The sequence below is a fragment of the Halichoeres trimaculatus genome, unplaced genomic scaffold (genome assembly GCF_033239565.1).
Source record: "Halichoeres trimaculatus isolate MK-OKI-2021-1 unplaced genomic scaffold, fHalTri1.1 fHalTri1_scaffold_17, whole genome shotgun sequence".
NCBI lineage: Eukaryota > Metazoa > Chordata > Actinopteri > Labriformes > Labridae > Halichoeres > Halichoeres trimaculatus.
The window spans coordinates 10,052,122-10,077,174 of NW_027437195.1; the positions used below are offsets into that span (position 1 = coordinate 10,052,122).

General features: G+C 40.7%; 1 protein-coding gene and 1 pseudogene across 1 annotated transcript; one reads left to right on the forward strand and one right to left on the reverse strand.

Moving 5' to 3' along the window:
* The first annotated feature begins 1,261 nt into the window (after window positions 1-1,261).
* Window positions 1,262-25,053, forward strand: part of LOC141806052 (NACHT, LRR and PYD domains-containing protein 12-like) — a 29,844-nt pseudogene continuing 6,052 nt past the window's right edge.
* On the reverse strand, window positions 13,670-23,907 carry LOC141806055 (uncharacterized). Its single transcript, XM_074691282.1, has 2 exons — window positions 23,580-23,907; window positions 13,670-16,820 (listed from the first exon to the last, which is right to left on the reverse strand). Exons 1-2 carry the CDS (start codon window positions 23,746-23,748, stop codon window positions 14,887-14,889), a joined length of 2,103 nt encoding a protein of 700 aa, XP_074547383.1. The 5' UTR covers window positions 23,749-23,907; the 3' UTR covers window positions 13,670-14,886.

Here is a 25,053-nt window from a genome sequence, read left to right on the forward strand (position 1 = left end):
GAGCAAAAATTCCCTCAGCGCGAGAGGAAGAACTGGAGTGTGAGCGCAGGAAATCTGTGCGAGCAGCATTATATCCGAGCGCAAGGACACAGTTTGAGCACGCGCAGCATTATAACCGAGCACGAGGACACAGTTTGAGCACGCGCAGCATTATAATTGAGCACGAGGAGACAGTTTGAGCACGCACAGAGCAAATTTGAGCGCAAGAGCAGAGTTTTGAGAGACAATATCACAAAATCTGAGCGTGAAATCAATATAATACTGCTCTCAAATCAATTTAAAATGCTCTTGATTTAAGATAGGATATTCATTCCATAGTTACAGCTGTTACTCAGTGCTTTGAGAGGAAAGACCATCTCTACACACTACATATTCCATATGTACAGAGACTGACCCCCTCAGAGGAGACTAGCCCCACAGAGGAGACTGACATGGTTTACTCTTTGGGATGCATCACCTGTGGTGGCCACGCACTAATTGGCAATCAGAAGTTATAAAAGCACCAGTTGAGCGTGGCTTGGAGCCTACTCTGTTGACCCCATTTGGCTAGCCTACCACCAGCAACCCCAGAAGCCTGATGGGATTGCCTAGACTGTGGAGTCATCAAGATAAGTTGTGCTTGGCCCTGCTTGATATTTCCTGAGCACATTTGCAGGCATCTTGGGCCTGCTGGAGCATTTTATTTGCATCCAGATGGCATCTCACCATACAGAAGGAGGCTATTGCCCTGCCTGCTGCCACCGCTTACTTTTTCATCAAACTAGCTAGGAGCAAGGATACCTGCTGCATTTCAGCAGCCAGATCTCAGCCTCCTTCCCCCAACTGTTTTGCCAACTGATGCTTTTACAGTGCTAGAATAGCCCCCTGTGTTTACCAGGTGGCTCTGGATTGCCATTGCTCCACGCGTTCTTGTGAGCCTAAAATCCATCATTCTAATATTTCTGCTCAGGCAGCCTGGCTGCCCATACCCACCCACAGTCTACATAGACTTGACCAGTGATGGGCTTCAAATAGAGAAGCAAACTGCCTCTCCTTTAAGTCAGGAAGCAGTGGCTCTGAAAAAGGTGAGCAGCTGACCCACCTTTAAATCATAAAAATGGCAAACCCTCTGGCCTAGCCCCACTGGCATTTCAATCCCCAGTGTGTGTCTAACACACACACACACACACACACGCACACGCACACATACACACTTTTGACTGTGACTCTGACTTCCTGTAAATGAAGGGGGGAGGAGCAATCAAATGTGATCATGTGATCAAGCCTTTTTAGTGCAACCAAGTCACCTGAGGTAAAAGACTTCAGTCTCCTTCAGAGTCAGAGGACAGAGCAGCTAAGTGAAGCGTGGTGAGTTTAAATCGAACGTGTATCATTTCACTTCTTATGTCTTGGATGAAGTTTTTTCTCTGTGCAAAGGAAAGAAAGGCTGGATTGTGTGTGTGTGTGGGGGGGGGGGGGGGGGGGGGCGGGTATTCCGGTTTTACAAGTTCTTGGTGCAACTCCAGAACAAACTTCTACATCCTGATGTGTTGAGCTATCAGTGGCCTTCATTTATCAAGCATTCCAACACACGCAGATCGGCATTTATCAATTTAAATGTGGGTGGGGGATGTGCTCAAATGCCACTCCAGATCTGAGTCTGTGTACACAAGTTTCATGTCGGTGGGGAGCGCAGTGCAGCGAGGAAAATCTGTCTGTGATGGACAATGATTCGATCATATGAGTGCAGTGCATTTGTAGACAGAGGTTCAGAGATTAACATTTAGATAGCTGAATTAGATATGACAACAGGGATGCAGGTAACATTCAACTTTTCCTCTACCAACCTATAAAATACATAGCTTTTAGCATTGAGTTCTGTTGATATGCTTTTCTTGCAATTTGATCATATCACAATTTTTGGGGTGCTGATTCAATTCGATTCAAATTGTGATTCTTTGATATTTACAATTTTTGTGATTATTAGTTTGCTATGAAAAAAATTAAATGATGATGATGATTATGTCTACAGACTATATCAAGAGACATATTTTCCCGTAAAATGCACATCATGTGAGTCAGAGAGATACATTTCACCCTCTGCTGGAGAAAAAGTGGTAACTTTTTCTAATCCAGTTTATAAACAAAGACTGAAATGAAGAATTTGAATTTTGAAAAAAAAAAAAGACGTTTTCGACAAAGTATCTAAATTTTGATATTATTAAATAAAAAATCATGATACATCAATTTTCGATTTTTTTCCCCCACCCCTATGTAGGCTTAGCTTTTTCTAGACATAATGAAATAGACCTAATTGCTTCAATTCTGGGTGTTTAAGCTGTCACACATCAAATCCTCCTCTCCATACTCCCTAAACTTGGCATCTTAGGATCTGTGCTGTCCTGGTTCAAGTCCTACCTCACAGACAGATCCTTCAGAGTGTCATGGCGAGGAGAAGTGTCTAAATCACATGGCCTATCAACAGGGGTACCCCAGGGGTCAGTGCTTGGTCCCCTACTATTCTCCTAATTCACCACCTCACTTGGCACAGTGATCCGTTCTCATGGCTTCTCTTACCACTGCTATGCTGATGACACTCAGCTTTTCCTGTCTTTTCCACCTGATGACATAACTGTCCTGGCTAGGACATCAGCGTGCCTGGCTCATATCTCCACATGGATGAAGGAACACCACCTTCAGCAAAATTTAGCTCATTGTCCTTCCTGCTTGCCCCATGGTTCAACCACGGATCAGTGTCCTGCTTGATTCCAATGAACTTGTGCCCACAAACTCTGCCAGAAATCTGGGTGTCATGATTGATGACCAGCTGATCTTTAAGGTTCATGTCGCCTCGATTGCTCGATCTTGTCGATATGCCCTCTTTAACATCAGGAGGATCAGACCCCACCTGACACAACAGGCCACGCAGCTTCTGGTACAGGCCCTAATGATATCACACATCGACTACTGCAACTTCCTCCTTGTAGCCCTCCCTGCGTGTACATTTAAACCTCTACAGATGATCAAAAATGCAGCAGCACATCTGGTCTTTAACCAGCCTAAAACAGTACATGTCAACCCGCTGTTAATCTCGCTTCTCTGACTTCCAGTAGCAGCTCCAATCACATTTAAAGCTCTTCTTCTGGCTTGCAAAACACTGACGAGAAGAGCTTCTTCCTACCTGGGGTCCCTCATCCAGGTCTGCTCTTCTTCTCACCCACTACGCTCTGCTTGTGAAAGACGCCTGGTGCTCCCAGCCCAGTGCGGCTCCAAATCACTAGCCAGACTCTTCTCCTCTATTGTGCCCAAATGGTGGAATGAATTACCTATCTCTATACGATCCACTGAGTCCCTTTCTACTTTAAGAGATGTCTGAAGACTCATCTGTTCAGGGAACACTTAAGCCCTTTATCTGAGCCTTCTCCTCTTTGTCCTAGTGGTAGAATGAGTCAGAGGTCTAAGACTCAGCTCATAGTGAATTTTCATTACTAATTACTGAATGTTGATGAAGGTTAAAGTATATTGTTGCAGCAGTTTTTTGTAGTTAGTATGCAAGAATGCTTTATGTTACTAAAAAAAAAATCCCGATCTTAAAGGCAGCACCTGCAGCCAAATAACTTGTAGCACTGTTGTTGCACTAACTAGGTTTTCCTTCTGTCAAAATCCTTGCTCGTGTTGTACGTCACTTTGGACAAAAGCGTCTGTTAAATGAAACTGTACAACTGTAATGAAACTGTATATCTTTTTTGGCATGAATGTGGACAAGTGGTTCATTTTATTCATTTGTTGGCCAAGGTATGCAAGGTTCATGAATCCCTTGTGAACGTTACCGTAAGCTTGTTTGTACACACATATCTGCGCAAGTTCCCACACAAGATGGATAAATAAGGGTTACAGAGTGTTTCTTTTATCATTTCAGGCGGACATCAGACCAGAACATGAATGTTAACTTGAAGGAAGTGGAACACGGAGCAGAGTCACCTAGATGCAGCTGTCTGTCTGTAAAGAGTGACCGGTCGAAAGGTTATCCTCCAGACTTCAGAAATGAACCTGGGCCCTCAGACCCAAAGTAAGAAACTGAAGCAGTTTTCACTCATACAATCCTGATTTACTTTTTTCTCACGAGTCAACAAATCCTGAAAATATGAGGACATGTGTTCACAGGAGGAGGAAGAAGAGTCATGTGGGGGAGCAGAAGTTCTACTGTGCTGTGTGTCAGGAAGTTTCTAAGGAACCAGTCTCCACCAGCTGTGGACACTGGTTCTGCTCACAATGCCTCACCTCAGACTCCTCCTGTCCCCAGCGTGGAAAAAGACCCAGAATGGGAGCTGGGCCTCGGACCGCCTGTCAGACCAGCCCTGAACAGAGTGAGCCTGTGCACCTGTCTGTTTCTGTTGAGATGTAAATTTTAAAGTTTAAAGGGAGTGACCAGTAGACATCTGCTTACATGTGACTGATAGCATTGTTTGATAAATGGGAGTGTTCATCTACTCTAAGCTTAAACTTCAGACACGTGCTTGTGAAACATGTTTTTTTTTTTTTATTGACCGTCAGATAAACTTTATGACATCCTCTTTTCTGTCTTACTGTGTATAAGCAAGCGAGGAACTGACCTTTGTTGAACTTCATTATTATACAGACTCGGTAACTCACTGCTTAGCTTTCTTCCTCTTTTAAGAGAATGAAGACCAGACAAAGTTTGTTGTGCTTTACTTAGACCATAGAGAAATTTTCAACACACTGTGAACAGGTCTGAACCACAACATTAGGATTGAACACACTAACATGATCCTGTCTCACAGCACAATGATTTTTAGGATCATCATCTTATTTAAAAGCCAAGTGAAATGTAACTTCGTTTTTCTACTCCAGCAGATATCTCTGCTATTTGTTTTTAATTTGTGTTCTCCTCAGAGAAAACTCAAGACCAGAAGGATTTGTCATGTTTTTATTTGATTGGATTGCCCTCTGTTTCTTCATTCACTTTTCTCTGTTTGCTTCTTAGTTTAGTTTGTACAGATGGTCACAGAGAGCTACAAGGACTTAGCACACGTCTTCTCATATTGATGAGTTCATGGGAATGACCACTCCATTTTCACATCCTCTTTATATTTTTTACTCTTCTTCGTCTTTTTTCAGAGCCACCTGGTCAGCAGGAGGTTTTAAATGAGCACAAGATCAGTCTGAGGAGGAGATGTGAGTGTGTGACTGAGGGAACTGATGAAACAGGAAGTAGAACCCTCCTCAACAGGATCTACACTGAGCTCTACATCACAGAGGGACCAAGTGAAGAGGTGAATACCCAACATGAGGTGAGACAGCTGGAGACAACCTCCAAGAAGAAGATCCTCCAGGACACTCCCATCAACGTCCAGGACATCTTTAAAGCCTTACCTGAGCAACAGAAAGTCATCAGAGTGGTTCTGACAAACGGCGTGGCTGGGATTGGAAAAACTTTCTCAGTGCAGAAGTTCACTCTGGACTGGGCAGAGGGCTCTGAAAACCAAGACCTCAGTCTGCTGCTTCTGCTTTCATTCAGGGAGCTGAACCTGATCAAAGACCAGCGCTACAGTCTCCTCAAGCTGCTCCATGTTTTCCATCCAACATTAGAGAAGCTGACAGCAGAGACGCTGGCTGTCTGTAAACTGTTGTTCATCTTTGACGGCCTGGATGAAAGCAGACTGTCTCTGGATTTTAACATCACTCAGCGTGTGTCTGATGTCACACAGGAGTGCTCAGTAAACCTGCTGTTAACAAACCTCATCCAGGGGAACCTGCTTCCCTCAGCTCTGGTCTGGATCACTTCTTGACCTGCAGCGGCCAATCAGATCCCTCCTTCATGTGTGGACAGGCTGACAGAAGTACGAGGCTTCACTGACGCCCAGAAGGAGGAGTACTTCAGGAGGAGGTTCAGGGATGAAGATGTGTCCAGCAGAATCATCTCACACATCAAGACCTCCAGGAGCCTCCACATCATGTGTCTGATCCCGGTCTTCTGCTGGATCACTGCTACAGTTCTGGAGCACATGATGAGCACAGAGCAGAGAGGAGAGCTGCCCAAGACCCTGACTGACATGTACTCATACTTCCTGCTGGTTCAGACTCAGAGGAAGAAGAAGAAGTTCACTGAGGGTCATGAGACCAGTCCTCAGGAGCTGATGGAGGCTGACGGAGAAGTTCTCCTGAAGTTGGGCAGGCTGGCATTTGAACATCTGGAGGAAGGAAACATCATGTTCTACCAAGAAGACCTGGAGCGCTGTGGTCTGGACGTCACTGAGGCCTTGGTGTACTCAGGAGTTTGTACAGAGATCTTCAAAAGAGAGAGTGTGATCTTCCAGAAAACAGTCTACTGCTTCGTTCATCTGAGCGTTCAGGAGTTTCTGGCTGCAGTCTACATGTTCCACTGTTTCACACACAAGAACACAGCAGTACTGGAGGACTTTCTGAAGGGACAACACAAAGTTTCAACTCTGGCAGACCTCCTGAATGGAGCTATGATGAAAGCTCTGAGAAGTAAAACTGGTCACCTGGACCTGTTTGTTCGTTTCCTTCATGGACTGTCTCTGAAGTCAAACCAGAGACTCTTGGGGGGTCTGCTGGGTCACACAGACAACAGTCCAGAGATGATCCAAAGAGTTATCAACAACCTGAAGAAGATGAACAGTCGTGGGGTCTCTCCTGACAGAAGCGTCAACATCTTCCACTGTCTGACGGAGATGAAGGACCCCTCAGTCCATCAGGAGATCCAAGAGTTCCTGAGGTCAGAGAACAGATCAGAGCAGGAACTCTCTGTGATCCAGTGCTCTGCTCTGGCCTACATGCTGCAGATGTCAGAGGAGGTTCTGGAGGAGTTGGACCTGAAGAACTACAACACGTCAGAAGAGGGACGGCTGAGACTGATTCCAGCTGTGAGGAACTGCAGGAAGGCTCAGTAAGTTTAACTGAGATCAGCATCATGAATCAGTCTATTAGAATAGTCTTTACCTGATTCTTGGATCAGCTCTGTTCTCATCAAGCACATTCACAATATAAAGTGTCCTCTCTCATTCAAACAAACTTATTTACAGGCTGTCAGCATGTGAGCTCATAGAGACTCACTTTGAAGTTGTGGCCTCTGCACTGAAGTCCAACCCCTCCCATCTCAGAGAGCTGGACCTGAGTAAAAACTACAGTCTGAACTATTCAGGAGTGAAACTTCTATCAGCCGGTCTGGAGAGTCCACAATGCAGACTGGAGACTCTGAGGTCAGCTCACTTACTGAAGCTCTTTCTTTTGTTGTTCAGCTTTTGTTTCAGTGTTTTTCTGAGCTTTCACTTTTTTCTACATTTCTGGAGTTTTTGTTGCAATGCTAAGGTGTGCAGGTATCACAGGACCCAGGAGCAGATGAGAGGCAGAGGGAACAATCAACAATCTTTTTTTGCAAATAGTGATGATGATCTAAAAAGCCCAGAGTGAACAAAAGGTGAGTGAGTTTAGGCAGAGTGTGCTGGGCGTCGTGCAGGAAGCAGGGGAGACACTGGAAAAAAGAAGGTGAAACAAGGTTAGCTCTAGGTACAACACACTTTAAAAATTAAAAATTCTCTAAAACTTAAAACTCAGAAGACCAGCCTGTATACCCGGGTTCTCCAACTCCTACCCTGGAGGGCCGAGATGCTGCAGGTTTTCTTTCCAACCAAAAACTCCACCAGCTGATTTCACTGATTAGTCCCTGCTCTCTGCTTGAAGAGGAGGTAATCAGTTCAATCAGCTGGCAGAGTTTTTGGTTGGAAAGAAAACCTGCAGCATCTCGGCCCTCCAGGATAGGAGTTGGAGAACCCTGCTGTATACCAACTGGAGAGCTGGTGCTGGGCCCTGGTCTGAGGAGTCCTAAAGAGCAGTCCCTGATGATCTCAATGGGTACCAGGTGTGCAGGTGAGGGAGTGAGAGCAGGAAAAGGCGCCACCTATGCTCTGCAGCAGGAAGGGAGAAGGAGAGACTCCAGCAGGAGCAGATCACCACAGTTTTCTGAGTATGAAACTAAAAAAAATACTCTGTGGTAAATATTTGGAGGAGTTCTGAATTCTTGTTTGAATAAATGACAGTGGAGAAAAGTTGGGCAGGTTTTTAGGCTGCCTTAGACTGTGGATTGGGCAGCAGTCAAAGGTGGAGGCCTTCGTGGCCTGATCCCTGGTTATGGAAACTGGCTTTTGGGACATGGAACATCACCTCTCTGGTGGGTAAGGGGCAGGAGCTGGTGCAGGAGGTAGAGAGATACTGGCTAGATATAGTCGGCTCACCTCAACGCACAGCTTGGGCTCTTAAATCAACCTTCTCAAGAGCAGTTGGACCCTCCTCTTTGCTGACGTTGTTCCAGGTGAGAGGTGGAAAGCAGGTGTGGGCTTATTTATAGCTCCCCAGCTCTCTACTGGTATGTTGCAGTTTTAACCAGTGGATGTGAGGGTTGCTTTTCTGCGCCGGGTTGGAAAACTGGTCCTGACTGTTGTTTGTCCCCAGGACAGGTGCTGGAAAACCCTCCAATTGGGGACTCCATTGTCCTACTGGGGGACTTCAACGCTCACGTGGGTAATGGCAGTGTGACTTGCAGGGGTTTGATTGGGAGGAATGGCTTGCCTGATCTGAACCAGAATAGTGTTCAGTTGTTGAACTTCTGGTCTAGTTACAGTTTGTCTATAACCAACACCATTTTTGAAGATAAGGGTGTCCATAAGAGCATATAGCACCAGGGCACCCCAGGTTGAGAAGTAAAACAGATCAATGATCAACTTTGTGGTTTCAGCTGATCTACAGCCTTCTGTTCTGGATGCTTGGATGCTTGGGGGGGGTTGGAGCTCAGTCATCATGGAGAGGCTCAGAGTACAGCCACTGCCCCCCTGCAATGAGAAGAGCCAGATAAGGTGGTTCAGGCATCTAGTGAGGATGTCACCTGCAGGCACTCCTGGGGAGGTGTTTCAGGCATGTCCAGCTAGGAGGAGACCCTGGGGAAAATCCAGAACACAGAAGAAAGATTATGTCTCTCGACTGGCCTGGGAACGCCTTGGTATCCCCTCAGAGGAGCTGGTGGAAGTGGCTGGAGACAGGGGCCACTGATCTTCACTGATGGCACTGCTCCTGCAACCTGGATAAGTGGTGGAGAATGAGATGAGATGGGAGGGCGAAAGAGTTTGATCAGGCCGGTTTTCAGGCTTTTATGTTTATTTTATTATAATATTATCAATAATAATTATTTTCATTTTTATCTATTTAATTCAGATTTAGGGACTGCAATTTGTCTGGCATTAGCTGTGGTTTCCTGGCCTCTGCCCTGAAGTCCAACCCCTCCCATCTGAGAGAGCTGGACCTGAGTCTGAACAACAAGCTGCTGGATTCAGGAGTGGAGCTGCTTTGTGGTTTTCTGGCGAATCCACTCTGTAGACTGGAGACTCTGAGGTCAGTTCATTTACTGTCTGTTATTATTGTTGCTCTGACATGTTTAAAAACGGAAGTTAACTTTGCTCATATACTTTTTATCCACATTTAGGAAACTGAGTAAAAGACTTAATAGTTACCACCCAAATACTGTTAATAGATACTTAATAAAACATTTACAAACCATGAACAAATACCTAGTCCATGTGTCTGTCAAGTTTATAGCTTTATAAACCATCTTAAAGGTTTATAAATAATTCGGTCATCATTAACAAACACTTTATAAAGTATTTGAAATGTTATAATGTGAGCATCAATAAACTGTTAACATAACTTCAATTATTGCATTACAAATCATTACCAAATGTTATTAACTATTATTTATTTTTAACAGTAAATAACTATTTAATTGTTAATTTACTATCCTTTTACCCTTATTTATCCTTGATAAATGTTTATTATCAAGGGTTTCTCAAAGTTTTTATGATGTAAAAAACTGAGATGAAGATGAATCACTACATAACTCTTCCACCTTTACTGAGACCTCAGTTCCAGTTGATGAAAAACATCCTCAAAGTGTTGTAACACTCAGTCTTGATGTGGATTTGCTGTGACGTTACAAAAGGCGCTAGCAAAAGGCGCAATCATCTTATGGATTTCTCAGATCCCCTTTCCCTTACTATAGTTCCAGTCTACAAATTAAAATTGTCCAAGCCATTGCTATGCAAAAAGACACGAAGGCCATAAAACAGATTACATGTATTTATACGTACTAGAAACAGAAATTGACAGAAGTAATGTTTATGTATTGCTGTCAATGCAGATATATACAATCTGATACAACAATCCAAAAATGCATCGGTTTTTACTTGTATCAATGGCTCATTATTATCTCATCACAAAGCCGTAATATACAGGCCCTTTGTGGCCGTTCAATATTGAAATGAATAACATTTCATGTGAAATGTTTGTTTTGAATCTAGCATCCAAATTCTAAAAGAAATCATACTTAAAGGATGAATTCTGAACAAATCTTTAAAGGTTCCCTGATCTACAAGATATGTATCCTGATTCTACCACAGTAACCCAACCTGTTAATCGAACAACTTTACCGGTCTCAGAACTTGATGATTTTTTTCCCACTTTGAGAATATATATGTGGCCAAATTATTTGTAAGTATTTTAGGTGTACAGCAACTGTAAGTTGGTCAGACACATCTCTAAAGAATTGAATTTGTTGAAAAAAAATCATGAAAAAAAAACTTTTTTTTTCCAGTTGAAATTCAATAAGTTCTTTCACTTGTAATACTTAGCTTTACATTTGATTTCAAAAGATGCACCAGACTTCAGTGAAGGTGATTTGACCCAATTTGATAATTTATTTTTTGTGTTTGAGTAAGTTTTGGGGTAAAGTGTGCACCCTGGCTCACACCTATGGCAATGATCATAAAATAGGTCATAGCACAGGCCTGGATTACTTTTGGATTTTCTAAAGGTATATTCTTGAGAGTCTCTGGGTGTACAACAAATACCACACAATAGACAAAAAATTGGACTGTGGGCAAAATTACATGTATTGTGAAAGAGGTCCTTCATGATGTAGGCTGGAGAAAAAAAAATGAGCTTCCTCTCCTTGACTGACCAGCAGCCGCCACTAGTCCATACAGCACATTTGGGAACTTATTGTTGCTGACTATGCATATTTAACATTGCTGACAATGTTTCTGTCATGGTTGGTTCAGCAAAAATTCAGACAACAGTAGGTCAAACTTTTTGTCTACTTTCTTTAAAGGAAGCTACTTTGATTAGAGTACTCACCATTAAGGTGATTATTTCACTCCTTACAATATAATCATATTAACAATGTATCTGCAGTTTTTAACCTGAGTGACACTGGTGTCTGTTGTTTAGTCTCTCATGTCATAAAATTATCTCTAAACAGATAATTATACACTGAAAGTTTTCTGACCATAATTTATATCATTTTTTTTCTTCTTCTTTATATTTATTCTTTATTTAGATTAAGTTTCTGCAGATTGTTTGAGAAGGATTGTGCTTCTCTGGCCTCTGCTCTGAAGTCCAACCCCTCCCATCTGAGAAAACTGGAACTCAGGGGAAACAAGCTGCAGGATTCAGGGGTGGAGCTGCTGTGTGATTTTCTGGAGAGTCCACTCTGCAGACTGGAGACTCTGAGGTTGACTTTGATAGTTTGATGCATGCAATATGAAAGCCTGTTTAATGATTTTATTCATTACGTGGTTTAATTCCTCTAGGTGCATTTTTTTCTGATATTTTAGAAAGTTACAGACCTATCCACTTCAGTGGACTGCATGTGCCTTAGCATTAACAAAGAGCAGTATGAACTTAGTGTTAAAGTGAGATAATCAATTAATTATTTATTTTGATTACCATTTTTTCTTATTTATGCCTGGGCAAAAGAACATCCTCAAACATTAAACTTTGTGTTGGAAATATACTTGGTGTAGCATGATGTCTACTTCAGTGGGCATATGGTCAATCATAATCTACAGTTTATTAGAAACTAAAAATTCACAAACAAAAGAATACTTAGATGATTCTGTACATCATCAGTTTTATTTTTTATGTACTTTTTTTTCACCTCTGGGGTTCTTTTGGAATAGAAACTGGTGGTCATTTTGAGCATCAGAGAAAATTTACCTGCAGTTACAGTGACTGACCACTGGATGAACTTTGAAGGAGTGGAGCAGCAGAGAGGACTTCAGAAGCTGATAAGCAGTTCATTGAAATGCTGGTTTCAGCTGTTTGGACTTCCATAATTTTTACCATATTTAAATCTATATAGATAATAATCACTGGATGATCTCTGGGCAAACATCATTTATTTTTCGTTCAGGTTGAGGGACTGCGATTTGTCAGACATTAGCTGTCGTTCTCTGGCCTCTGCTCTGAAGTCCAACCCCTCCTATCTGAGAGAGCTGGACCTGAGTCTGAACAACAAGCTGCTGGATTCAGGAGTGGAGCTGCTTTGTGGTTTTCTGGCGAATCCACTCTGTAGACTGGAGACTCTGAGGTCAGTTCATTGACTATCTGTTATTAGTGTTGCTCTAACATGTTTAAAAATGGTAATTAACTTAGTTCATACACTTTTTTCACATTTATGAAGTTTAGTTAAAATTTTTCTTTGATTCATATTTAGATGTTTAATGTCCCAAATGCAGTCTGCAGTCAGAGAAGACTTAGTGTGAAAATATCCACTGTTTGTGGATAAATTTAAATTAATCAGATAAATGTTTTTTTCTGAAATATTGACCAAATTTCACCTAAGCCTCAGCATAATATAACACTGCCAGACACAGAAACTGAACTGTCTCTTGAGACGCAGACATCTATGGGAAAACTACATTTCTATGACATCATTATGATCCTCAAGAACAGAATGAGTCTCTGTTTATTTCAGGAGGAAGATCTTTGATCAGGACTTTGCAATGTTGAGTGACACATTTGAAACAGGAACACGTTTGATTGGATAACAAATGAATTTTTAATCTTCATCATTATTTTTTTATTCAGATTGAGGTGGTGCAGTTTGTCAGAAATCAGCTCTTCTCTGGCCTCTGCTCTGGAAGCCAACCCTTCCCATCTGAAAGAGCTGGACCTGAGAGAAAACGAGCTGCAGGATTCAGGAAAGAAGCTTCTGTCTGATCTTGTGGAGAGAAATGGTCCAGTATTAGGAGTCATCCTCACTGTCTTCAGTCTCATCTTCACTCTCCTCATGCGTCTCTTCGTAGGTCTCATCATCTTGACTTTAAGTTAATACTACATCTAGTCTGAGAAATTGTCCAACCAAGAATCCAAATAAAACATTTCTACACAAAGTACTTACAGACGTTTCTTTAGCGTGCAGGAGTGAGGAAAACACTCATATCTACTGAGCTGCCGAACGTGCTGCAGCGAACTCACAGGCACATGGACTTTGTTCACTTTGAGCCACGTAAATGCATTAAACCACCACAAGGTGGCACTGTGACACAACACATGATGAAATGATTTTAAACTAAGAATTGTGAGGGGCATAACAGGGACTTTTAAAAACAACTTTAAATCTTTAACCATGTATCCATGTAACAGTGAACAGTGAATATGCAACAAAACTGAACTGTGACTCACATCTTAATCTTCCAACCAAAATATAAACAGCGGATGACTAATTTAGTCAAAGTCATATTTTAATACAAAGAATATAATTATTGGTGTCATTTATGAATGTTAAAATGAACAGCAGAAAAAAAATAGCTCAGGACATTATTATTATTTTTTCTTTTATTTTCCAGATTGTGACTTTCAGTCCAGAACACAGAAATAAGTCTCTCCTCTCTTCTCTCCTCTTCAAAATGGTTCGGTGTAGAGAACTCTTGAGAAGAAAGAGTGAAGTGAGAAGAAGTGCTGGATGGTTTTCTGGTTTTTATGACAGGTGGTCTAAACCAGGGGTTCCCAAATTTTACTATACCAAGCCCCCCAAACAGCATTTGCCTCTGGCCTAGAAACCTCTTTGGAAACCAACAGATAATGTTTCAATGTATGTGAAGAAATGTCAACTTTGAGGAGGTTTTGTTTTTAACTTTCATTCAAAGTGAGATTAAGTACAATTGGGAACTTGAGACTCTGACAATGATGGCACTTTACATGTTGTATGTTCAGGACAAACAAAAAACTGAAATGAAAAAAATATATATCTGTGTGATAATATGAATTGGATCCCATTTCCCCTTTACTCCAATTATCTGAGGCCCCCACTTTAAAAAACAACATAAAGAGAATCTGCTACAACCAGACTAGACAAGGTTTTCCCCTAAACTTAAACTCTAAAGTCAGCTTGAGGGGAAATCAAAACACACAAAGCTGCTGAGTGAGGTCTGTCTCTTCTGGACAATAATGAGTTGTAAAAAAATAATTTGTGATGAAATCTTTTCAAATTCAGAGAAGCCTTTTTTGTTCTTCTAATGACAAAAAGATTGTAAAGTCAAATTTCATTAAATAAACAAATGCAAACTCAAACTTCCTTTTATCTTAAAATTTTACCAAATTTGAAGCAGCTGTAGGGTTTCTCTTTAAATGGACCATAAAATTTACAGTTAGACTCTCTTATTGGGTCAATCTGTTTCCTCATTCAGACCAGCTAAAAAAGTTGTTTCTTTGGTTTTTTTTTCTTAATTTTCTTTTTTTTTAGTCAATCCTTTGTCTTGCTTCCCCACATTCAGAACAACTGAAAAGATTCTGTTTTTAGGCAAAGAGGGAAGTGTGTGCCCTAATCATTTTCAAGAGGGAATGCTTTGCCACAATAAAATAAAAGGTTTTTCATTTGAATGACCAAGCATTTGTGTGGTTAGAGTTCCTTTTTTGGGAAGATCTTTTCCCACTGTGAGAGCAGCTGAAAGGTTTCTCTTTTGATTGAACAAGCATGTTTGCTCAAGTCTCTTTGAACAGTGAATCCTTTATCACATTCAGTGCAATTAAGAGTTTTTATTTTGAGTGAACAAGCATATGTTTTTTCAGATTTCCTTTGTGGTTAAATCTTTTCCCATATTCAGAGCAGCTGAAAGGTTTCTCTTTTGAGTGAACAAGCATATGTTTGATCAGAGTGTGATTTTGGGAAAATCTTTTTCCACACTTGGAGCAGCTGAAGGGTTTCTCTTTTGAGTGAACAAGCATATGTGCGGTCAGATTTCCTTTTTGGGAAAATCCTTTTCCACACTCAGAGCAGCTGAAAGGTTTCTCTTTTGAGTGAACACGCATATGTGTGGTCAGAATGCCTTTTTGGGAAAATCTTTTTCCACATTCAGAGCAGCTGAAAGGTTTCTCTTTTGAGTGAACACGCATATGTGTGGTCAGAATGCCTTTTCGGGAAAATGCTTTTCCACACTCAGAGCAGCTGAAAGGTTTCTCTTTGGAGTGAACAAGCATATGTTTGATCAGAGTGTGATTTTGGGAAAATCTTTTTCCACACTTGGAGCAGCTGAAGGGTTTCTCTTTTGAGTGAACAAGCATATGTGAGGTCAGATTTGCTTTTTGGGAACATCTTTTTCCACATTCAGAGCAGCTGAAAGGTTTCTCTTGTGAGTGAACAAGCATATGTTTGGTCAGACTTCCTTTTTGGTAAAATCCTTTTCCACATTCAGAGCAGCTGAAAGGTTTCTCTTTTGAGTGAACAAGCATATGTGAGGTCAGATGTGCTTTTCGGGAACATCTTTTTCCACATTCAGAGCAGCTGAAAGGTTTCTCTTTTGAGTGAACAAGCATATGTGCGGTCAGATTGCCTTTTTTGGAAAATGCTTTTCCACACTCAGAGCAGCTGAAAGGTTTCTCTTTTGAGTGAACAAGCATATGTGAGGTCAGATTTGCTTTTTTGGAAAATCTTTTTCCACACTCTGAGCAGCTGAAAGGTTTCTCTTTTGAGTGAACAAGCATATGTGAGGTCAGATTTGCTTTTCGGGAACATCTTTTTCCACACTCAGAGCAGCTGAAAGGTTTCTCTTTGGAGTGAACAAGCATATGTGTGGTCAGAATGCATTTTTGGGAAAATCCTTTTCCACATTCAGAGCAGCTGAAAGGTTTCTCTTTTGAGTGAACAAGCATATGTGAGGTCAGATGTGCTTTTCGGGAACATCTTTTTCCACATTCAGAGCAGCTGAAAGGTTTCTCTTTTGAGTGAACAAGCAAATGTGAGGTCAGATGTGCTTTTCGGGAACATCTTTTTCCACATTCAGAGCAGCTGAAAGGTTTCTCTTTTGAGTGAACAAGCATATGTGTGGTCAGAATGCCTTTTTTGGAAAATGCTTTTCCACACTCAGAGCAGCTGAAAGGTTTCTCTTTGGCGTGAACAAGCATATGTGTATCTAGATTTTCTCTAAGGTTAATACTTTTACCACTATCAGCACAGCTTAAGGGATGCTCTTTTGAGTGAACAAAAATGTGTCTGCCCAAATATCTTTGAAGACTGAATCCTTTTCCAGACTCTGAACAGCTAAAAGGTTTTTTAATTGTCAGAGATACTTTATGATTGGTATTACCAGACTGTAAACAACAGTGGTGCAATTTTACAGTATCTTCCTTATTGTTTGTGGCAGATGTTTCTGAATCTGAGGTCTTTGCTGGTTCTGGTCTTCCACAGTCCTCTCCACCAGCTGCTGTGTCCATTTGGTCAGTTCCTCTCTGATGAAGCAATGAGGACTCCGGTTTCTCTTCATCATTTTCATCCTTCATATGAACTGGAGTAAACAGGACCTTGGTATCAGACTCCTCCAGACCTTGAAGCTGCTCTCTCCCCTGACCGATCCACACTTCCTCCTGCTCCTCTTTAATGAGTGGGGACTCATTATCATCCAGGTCTGGATAGGGAATCCTCTCGTGCTGCTCAGGGGGAAGCTCCTCTTTCTCCACCTTAAGTAGCTGAACCTCTGCAGGAAACAGTGAACAAATATCAATGAGATATCAGATCATTTTACCTTTATGGAAACACTCCATGTCTTATTACCTAAAAAGGACTTAACCGTGAAATAAATATATCATCTAACTGATCCTGGACTTGTTTTCTGGGCTTCCTTTTGTGCCCAAATAGCTGCTTGTTGCATTCCTGTAGACAGAAACAGGTTCTGCATGTTTTCATGGGATGCTTGTTGCATTGTTCAGGGACAGGTGAGAACGGTCAGGGGTGTTGGGCTGTGAAGAATTTATTTTTAGGATGATAAGTAGCGTGTGATAGGCGGACAAAGAAATGTACAGTCCATTGACTGCCAAGCTGATGATTATGTAAAACTAAACTACACACCATGACCTGTGATCACTCGCTAAGAATGTCCATGCTGCAGTTTCCTGACATCATTATATTTTTAGTTTTGTTAATACAGTGTTTTATTATGAATAAGTGACTTAAAAACCACACATGACTGATATGTAATCACTGTTCATAATTAAGTCTGTTATGGGGCAGCATAAGCACTCAACCCTAGTGCACACTATTTTGTTGTTGAGTGTATTTCTTTGAGGATAAACAGAGAAATTCTGCTTGCAACATTGTACCCAGCATTGTAGTTTTACAACATGCTTCTAAATACTTACTGAATGCTTAGTTCAGTAAGTTTTTAAACCTCTTTTCTTTTGTCAAAACAACTCACACACAGACACAGACGCACAGACTCCCTACAACAGCATCTGAGGGGTGAGAATATGTTGTTGCTCATTTTCTTCTATATTTAGGTCTTACGGGGGTCAATTGAAGACGGTTATTTTTAAAAAGGAATACCCCCGTTGGTTTTTAAAAACACTTCCGTCCACACGCAGCGGGTAAAGCCGCCGGTGAGTGCGGCTCGAGGCATGCCAAACCCATAAAGGGCAGTATTTTCCTGACGTAAAACCCGTGTCAGCCAACCAGAATGAGCCCCCGCCATTCAACTGTGACTTTTAAAAAACCGAAAACACCATTTACCAACGTCTACAGGAAACCATGAAACCAGAGTTTTCCAAAATCTTCACTTTGGCCGGACTTTTAAAAAAAAAAAACCTTGTTGTCCGTAACGTAAAACTGCGGTTCCGTATGAACGACAGGTGTAAACGCATTAAAATACATGCGTTTTCCTAAATACCCGGCTACGTGTGGACATGGCCTACAGCTTCCAGAGAAGTTTTTTTCCTGCCGACACCGTTGCCGTGTAAACAGTAAGCCGGCGTCTTCAGTGAAAACGCTGACGTCACACTCCACTTCGCGCAAGCACATACAACAGGACAACAGACCATTGTTACGATCCCCGCAAACACATACAGTTGGGGCCCATATGGGCCTTGCTTGGGCTAGTTGGGCTTTGGGTTGGCATGGGCTTCGAGTGGGCTTCGTTGTTGGGCCCCACAAGGGCAGTGGGCGGGCAGTACGTGGGCTAAACTAAGCTTGGGCAATAAGTGGGCTCCAGCTGGGCATTGCTGTTGGGCAATAGGTGGGCTCCATATGGACTCCACTCAAAAATGTTCAAAATTGATTATGTCAGGCATGGATGAATTTTAACAATAATGACTGACCTGGGCCCACTTTTATATGAGGGTTAGGGCAATAAACTTAAAAGTTGCTTTAGCAGTTTCTATATTTATTTACAATTCAATACGTTTTGTCATGCATTTTTTCTCTAATAATACTCCTAAAAAATGCTAACAAACTCATACATAAACTCTATATTCAAACCTTGAAAACAGCACCGCACTGCTTTCCCACAAGAAAACTTTATGGGAAAACTCCTCCTCCTTCGAGAAAAAAAAAAAGTTCGTCTGCCCAGCAAGAGTTTGCTGCAGGTTTGCTGCTTGAAATTGGGATACGCTCATCTTCAGGTACGAATCAACTTAATCACGAGGAGAATAAGCTTATATCCCCTGTGCTGATAATCTGGAGTTTTTTTCTACCACATGATGTTAAAACTGTTTTGTTTTTTCTGAGCGGACAGGACTAGTCAGCTTTTTGCTAATGTAAGCTAACGCTAGTGCTACTGCTAGCTGTAGTTAGCTTTGGTAAAAACCTTGATGTTGAGCACACGAGTCTCATCTTTAAGTAAATATGAAGCATATCTTCAGATTTTTTTTTTGTGGTTGACACAACTTTAAACGGAATAGGCTGTGCACCTACCAAGGTAGTCAAACAGACATAGATTGAACTGTTTTAAAATTATCCCGCCAATGCAGATGTGTGGCATTTCACGTTGGCACTTGTTGCATATATAGTTACGATACAAACACTATAAATCCTTATGAAAACCATCAAAATGTTATCGGCAACTGTACATAGGTGTCATGCAGAAGTGAATAAGGAGCAATGAATGGATGAACTAGATCAGACACATGTTGTGTGAGAATTAGAGCGTCTGATAAAGTCAGTTAGTTGTGGGTTGATTGTAAAATGGATTCGGTTATGTTAAGTCCAGTAATAACCAGTAAAGAAAGATGTTTTCTGGGAGTGTTTTGTTCTGTTGTTGATTGCACTTGTGGCTGTTTTAATCAGCTCATACAGGACTTTAGACATTTCCTCTTAGATAAACTAAAATAAATGAACACAACTTTTGTCCATGAGCCAGTTTGCCAGTAGGTACCATCTGATGTAAAAGCGCAGTAATTTTTTTTTAATTATTTACCTTTTTTTTTTTTTTATGATATACCAGCCTCATTGTAGAAAATAAATGATAGGATTGCATTTAATGGGAGCTTTTGTGTATTATCATCCTGTTTACACCCAGTTTAACCCTATGGAAAGATATATTGTAAATATATAGGGTGGAATATTAATTTACAGATATTCCCTCAAAACTTCCCAGCTTATTTTTTAAATTATGACAATCATTATTTTCTATCATAAGTTTTCTGATCCAGACTGACATATTTCATGTGTTTATTTTAATATTAATGATTATAACTAGTCAGGCGATTAAAAAAATTAATCTAATTAATTACAGGATTTGTAATTAATTAATCTAATTAATCACATTTTAATCTCATATCTGCTTAAGGTCCCAAAATAAAGAATTTGAATTCCAGGACATTAAAATAACATTAAAAGACATTTAAAAATAAGGTGGGAATATATACAACACATTTTTAGGTACCCTGAGGCATAAGGAACACATGAAAAAAGTTTTATGGTTCTATCTTTACAAAATCTACACAGTCCTGCACCTAAGATAAGCTGATTTGATTTTTAGGACGTTTTTTGCTTCTGTTCACATTTTTACTCAATGTGGACTCAATTTTCACTGCAATATGAACTTCTATACTTCTATGAGGTCAGGTGAACCAGGGCTAAAGGCTAAAAACTGTGAGGAACTATGTACAAAACACTTTTTTCAAGTCTTGGATCAAAGAAAAGTGAAGTATTCTCAGTTTAACGTGCTCTGAACACAAACTGTTGCTCATTGGTGCAGAGCAGCCCCAAGCTGAAACATGACACCAGGAAGATGGAAGGAAATTTTCAAAGAATTCTTTAGATTTAAATACAAGACCTTTTTCGATCATTCGGGGCTTGTTTGATGCAGTAGAGAGTGTAAAATTACCTGTTTTTTACAGAATTGAGCTAGAGCAAACGGTTGATTTTCTGTAGATTTTCAAAAAGGACGTGTGAATAAACGAGATGTGGACGGCAGTCCCCTCAAAGGATAAGTTCGGTTCATACAGCTTTTACATTGTTTGTAGAATGAAGTAGAACAAAATACTCACTCAGAAGGTTTTCCTGATCCAAGCAGTGCTTCTGGAGATATTTACATCCAAAATCGTGCAGCGGACGTCCGTATGATGGGATCCATCGGGGCAGAGACAGCACCGCCCCTTAAAACTGCATTAATTGTCCAAAAACTTGTGTTTTTCACCAATAATCCATCATGGTCTGCTCTGAGATAGTCCTCTGCTGCAGTCTGCGTCTTTCCAGACAGCGCTGTGCGGCTGTACTGACCTCTGAATTGACGCAGACTTTGTTTACGCTTGCCCCTCAAAGAAAGGAGTCAGTGCTCCAGAGAGTACTGCGCAGTTTTAGGAGCGGCACTGTCTATGCCCCGATGGATCCCATTATACGGACGTCCACTGCACGATTTTGGATGTAAATATCTCCTGAAGCACTGCTTGGATCAGATAAGCCTTCTGGGTGAGTACTTTTTTCTACTTCATTCTATAAACAATGTAAAAGCTGTATAAACCGAACTTATCCTTTAACAGTGCTCTCCCTTCCCCCCGGTTCAAAGCATGTTGCTAGATGTGATACATTCAGGGACCGTCGGAAATTTGAAAATCTGACGAGAACACCACCTTTTTCATGTAGGACAAACGGTTTGTAAATGCTAGACATTTGAAAATAAGTGCGTCTTTGAACGCCTCGCGGGTTTGGGATCCAGATTAATCTGCGTTAATTTTTATGACGCGTTAATTTGCGGTGTAATTGATTAACGCGTTAAACTGACAGCCCTAATTATAACAGACAAAAACTTATCGAACTCATCAAACTTTTTCATGATTTTCTTATTATATGATCAGCATCTGTAGTGCACAGACCACTTTAAAAGATTACTAGCAGAATACTAGTTGGAAAAATTAGCCACTTTAAAACCTGCTTCAACAAGCTAAACATTTACAGTAGTAATCTAGAATTTGTCATTCCTGACCCTTGATTAGTCATTGCTGAAATCTTAAATTCTTTTTTGTTTTGCTTTGTTTTTATCTCAGGTGGCAGCTGTGGCTGATATCGGGGGAGCAACTGTAGACGAGGACACAAGAAGGATGATGAGCTTCCTCCTAGACCATGGCTTATCCAGGCAGTACAACTTTGTGGGACGAAACGGGAAGAGAGAGTTCAAGGTCTTAAAGCTGTTTGAAGTCATATATGGTAAGTGCATGTGAATAAAGGTGTCACAATATCCTAATGTTATAAATGTGTTGGTTGGACTGTAAAGGCACCCACAGGTTTGTCTCAAAAAAATTGAATATTGTGGAAATGTTAGTTGATTAAGTAATTCAATTTAAAACATTTAAGTCATACAGTGGGGGGAAAAGTATTTGGTCAGTTCCCAATATTTAATTTTGGCCATATACTTTTTGCCCCATTGAAACAAACAATGTAGAAAAAATTGAAAATATTTTATTATATTGGTTTGTCTGGTGAGTCTTTGCCGCACCCCTTTAAGTCCAAGCACACCACTTTGTGCATGTTTTTAATAGTGCTGAGGACTGGAGAGAAATCTCTTGCAGTCCCTCATGAGGGTCAGTAGGACAGAAATGCTGCAATAAATGCATTTAAAAAAAGACAGTGTTCGGAGATTTTTCTCTACTCCTCCATTTAAGTACCATCGTCTCTTGTGCACCATCTTGTTTGAATGTAACTCCTTACTGAGCTTCTTAAAGTGGGGGAATAAAATTAGTTTTGTACTTCATATATTTTAATGGGAGGCTATTTTGTCCAAAAATACATTTTTGTCTTTTGAAAGGCTTTTAATTCATCATTAACTGGCAGATGAATTTGTGTTTGTTTTTGTTGTTGTTGTTTTTTAAACGGTTTTTCCTCCTACAAGTTGTGAAACATGATTTTAATCCCTGTGAAGAATTTGCATGTTAGGAATTCATCATGAAAGTCAGGGATTGTGTGGACCACAAAAAAAAATCAAATTCAAAATTTTAGTGACCCTGCACCATTGTCAAAATTAGGTATAGGTCTTTGATGAATTAGAATTAAGCTAAATTATTTAAGACGTGCCTCTACTTGTTTTTGCAGTCCTGGCCGAGAGTTGTGTTGAAACATGAATTAAGTGGCTGTTATGTTTGTTTTTTGCAGGAGGCTTAAAGAAAAACGCCATGATCAGTCAAATCACCCGTAAAGATGCAGAGAAGGCTGTTGCCAAGTGGCTCATTGGTGCTAGGGACCAGGGAGGTAATAGACAGGCCCGTCAGACCCAACAAGCAACACCACAACAAGGACTTCAGGCTCATTTGATGTGGAAAATTAGTGATTTTTTTCAGAAACTTCTCTTTAAAAGGAGCTGTTAGTTTGGCCACGTATTTTACATTTTTGCTGGAAAAGTACAAATAAAAAAGGTAACTGTATTTAGTGGTCTCTTTGTTCTTATACCTAGTATAACAATACCTGCATGGCACGAGTGTAAAATATAAATTTGTAACAACAATAATAATGGGCAACCAAAATCAGCCCACACGGGGCCCAGCTAGTGTGGGCCCCAGATCTGAGAAACCTAGGTTTCCCGTGTGGGTTTTAGCTAGGGCCCATGTAAGGCCCACCTTGAGCTCATCTGGGCCTGCCCACATAGGGCCCCCGGACAAAATTGACTGAGACCCAGCTGGGGAGCCCAAATGGAGCCCATTCACCAGCCCATATCCAACCCACATGGGCCCCGCATGGATGTGTTGACAGGGATCGTCGTGGACTACGGTGTTGTTCCCGTGTTAAAGCTTTACAAATAAATTATCAGATAAAGAAATCGGCTAATATTCTCACCAAAACACCACAAAACTCACATCAACTTTTTTTTCCACACAATGAATCCACAGTAAATTCCCCATTTCCAGAGGCAGGCTGGGCTATTTATGGTGGTTTATGCTTTACCTGAAGGGCTTACGTCTATGAACCTTAGCTAATGGCTCGATTCCCTGTAACAATATCACACACACACACACACACACTTTCAGAAACTCACCTGCTCTGTGCAGCTTTATCTCAGGGATTAAAATCACATCCAGAAGTTTTCTTTGTCGCTGGAGCTCCTCTTCGTATCCAGATACTGTTCTTTGTTCTCCCAGGTCTCTGATAACCGCAGCGAGCAGCCGCCGCTCGAATAAATCTTTAAGATCCTTAAATCTGAACATCTCCTCACATCCAAGAGTCAGAAGAGAAAGAGAAAGAAGATAAAAATCAATAATCGCTGGTGTCTTTGTCTGGGCCGATGTTAAGTATCTGGCGGGAAGAGGCTCCTGCACGCTTTAAAAAAGGTAAGCATTAACTTCTTCTGTAGTGTTTTTATGGTAATTGTCACCAGCCATCGTTGCATTACCGCCACCTAGTGGATAATATTAGTTTGGCTCTTACCATCAGGACGCAAACTGGATGACCTTCAAATTTGTTTTCACTCAACTTGTTGTTTGACTAGGCTGGATTTCTCAAGGTTCAAGTAAGGAAGCGCCTTAAATATCATTTTAATGATGATTACAAGTCAACACTAACAAATAATTTCCTCATACTTGTGTAAAGACATTTCTTGAATTGTGTTTTAAGTATGTTATGGAAATGTTATAATTTTTCAACACTGTGTGGAGCAAAAAAAAAAGAGCACCTGACACATTACATGAGGGCAGTGGTAATTTAATGTGTTCACATATGGACAGATTTACCGATAAAAAAAAAATGTGTTTGATTAATGCTGCTATAACTAACTCTAAGTGTTTTCTGTTGTTTTTCTTGGAGTTTTGAGCATAATTGAATCAATTATTCCTGGTTCGAGTGTTTGAAACTCTACCTGTATTAGTGTTTGAAACTTTTTTCTTGTGTCAACACTTGAAAACATCTAACTGTGGAAAAACCACAAAATCTAACTGATTCTGGACTTGTTTTCTGAGCTTTGTTTTCTGCCAAAATAGCTGCTGGTTGTATTGCTGTAGACAGAAACATGTTCTGCATGTTTTCGGGGGATGCTCATTGTATTATTCAGGGACTGGTGAGAACTGTCAGGAGTGTTGGGCTGTGAAGTGTTCTCTTTAAGGATGATAAGTAGAGAGTGTGAAAGGCTGTCCAGACACTACTGTGTGAATTTAGTTGAATATTAAAGTAAGATTAGGATTTATTTCAACTGAAACTATGTAGCCTCGAGAAAGCAGTTCAAATGTATTAATTACAATTCTATTTGTTTGTTTTTCCATTTCAAAATGTGTTGAATGTGTAGAAAATGTTTTAACCCGAATATTTGGCACTTTGAAAAGAAAAAAACTGTGTGCTCAAAAACAGATTCAGAAGAACACAGAAAATGGAGCTAAGGCTATAAGCAGATGGCGCTATAAGCTAAGGCTTATAACGATCTTGTCCAGAAGCTGCTTTAGGTAGATCATCTGGTGTTTTGGCGAATGCTTAGAGCAGGAGTGGAGCAACAGAAGCACAAGCACAAAATGGAAGTCCGTGAC

Coding starts and splice junctions, on each gene's coding strand:
- LOC141806055 (XM_074691282.1), bottom strand. CDS start 23,748: ATGTTCAGATTTAAGGATCTTAAAGATTTATTCGAGCGGCGGCTGCTC. Junction 16,821..23,579: donor GATAAAGCTGCACAGAGCAG/GTGAGTTTCTGA, acceptor TGTTTCCTGCAG/AGGTTCAGCTACTTAAGGTG.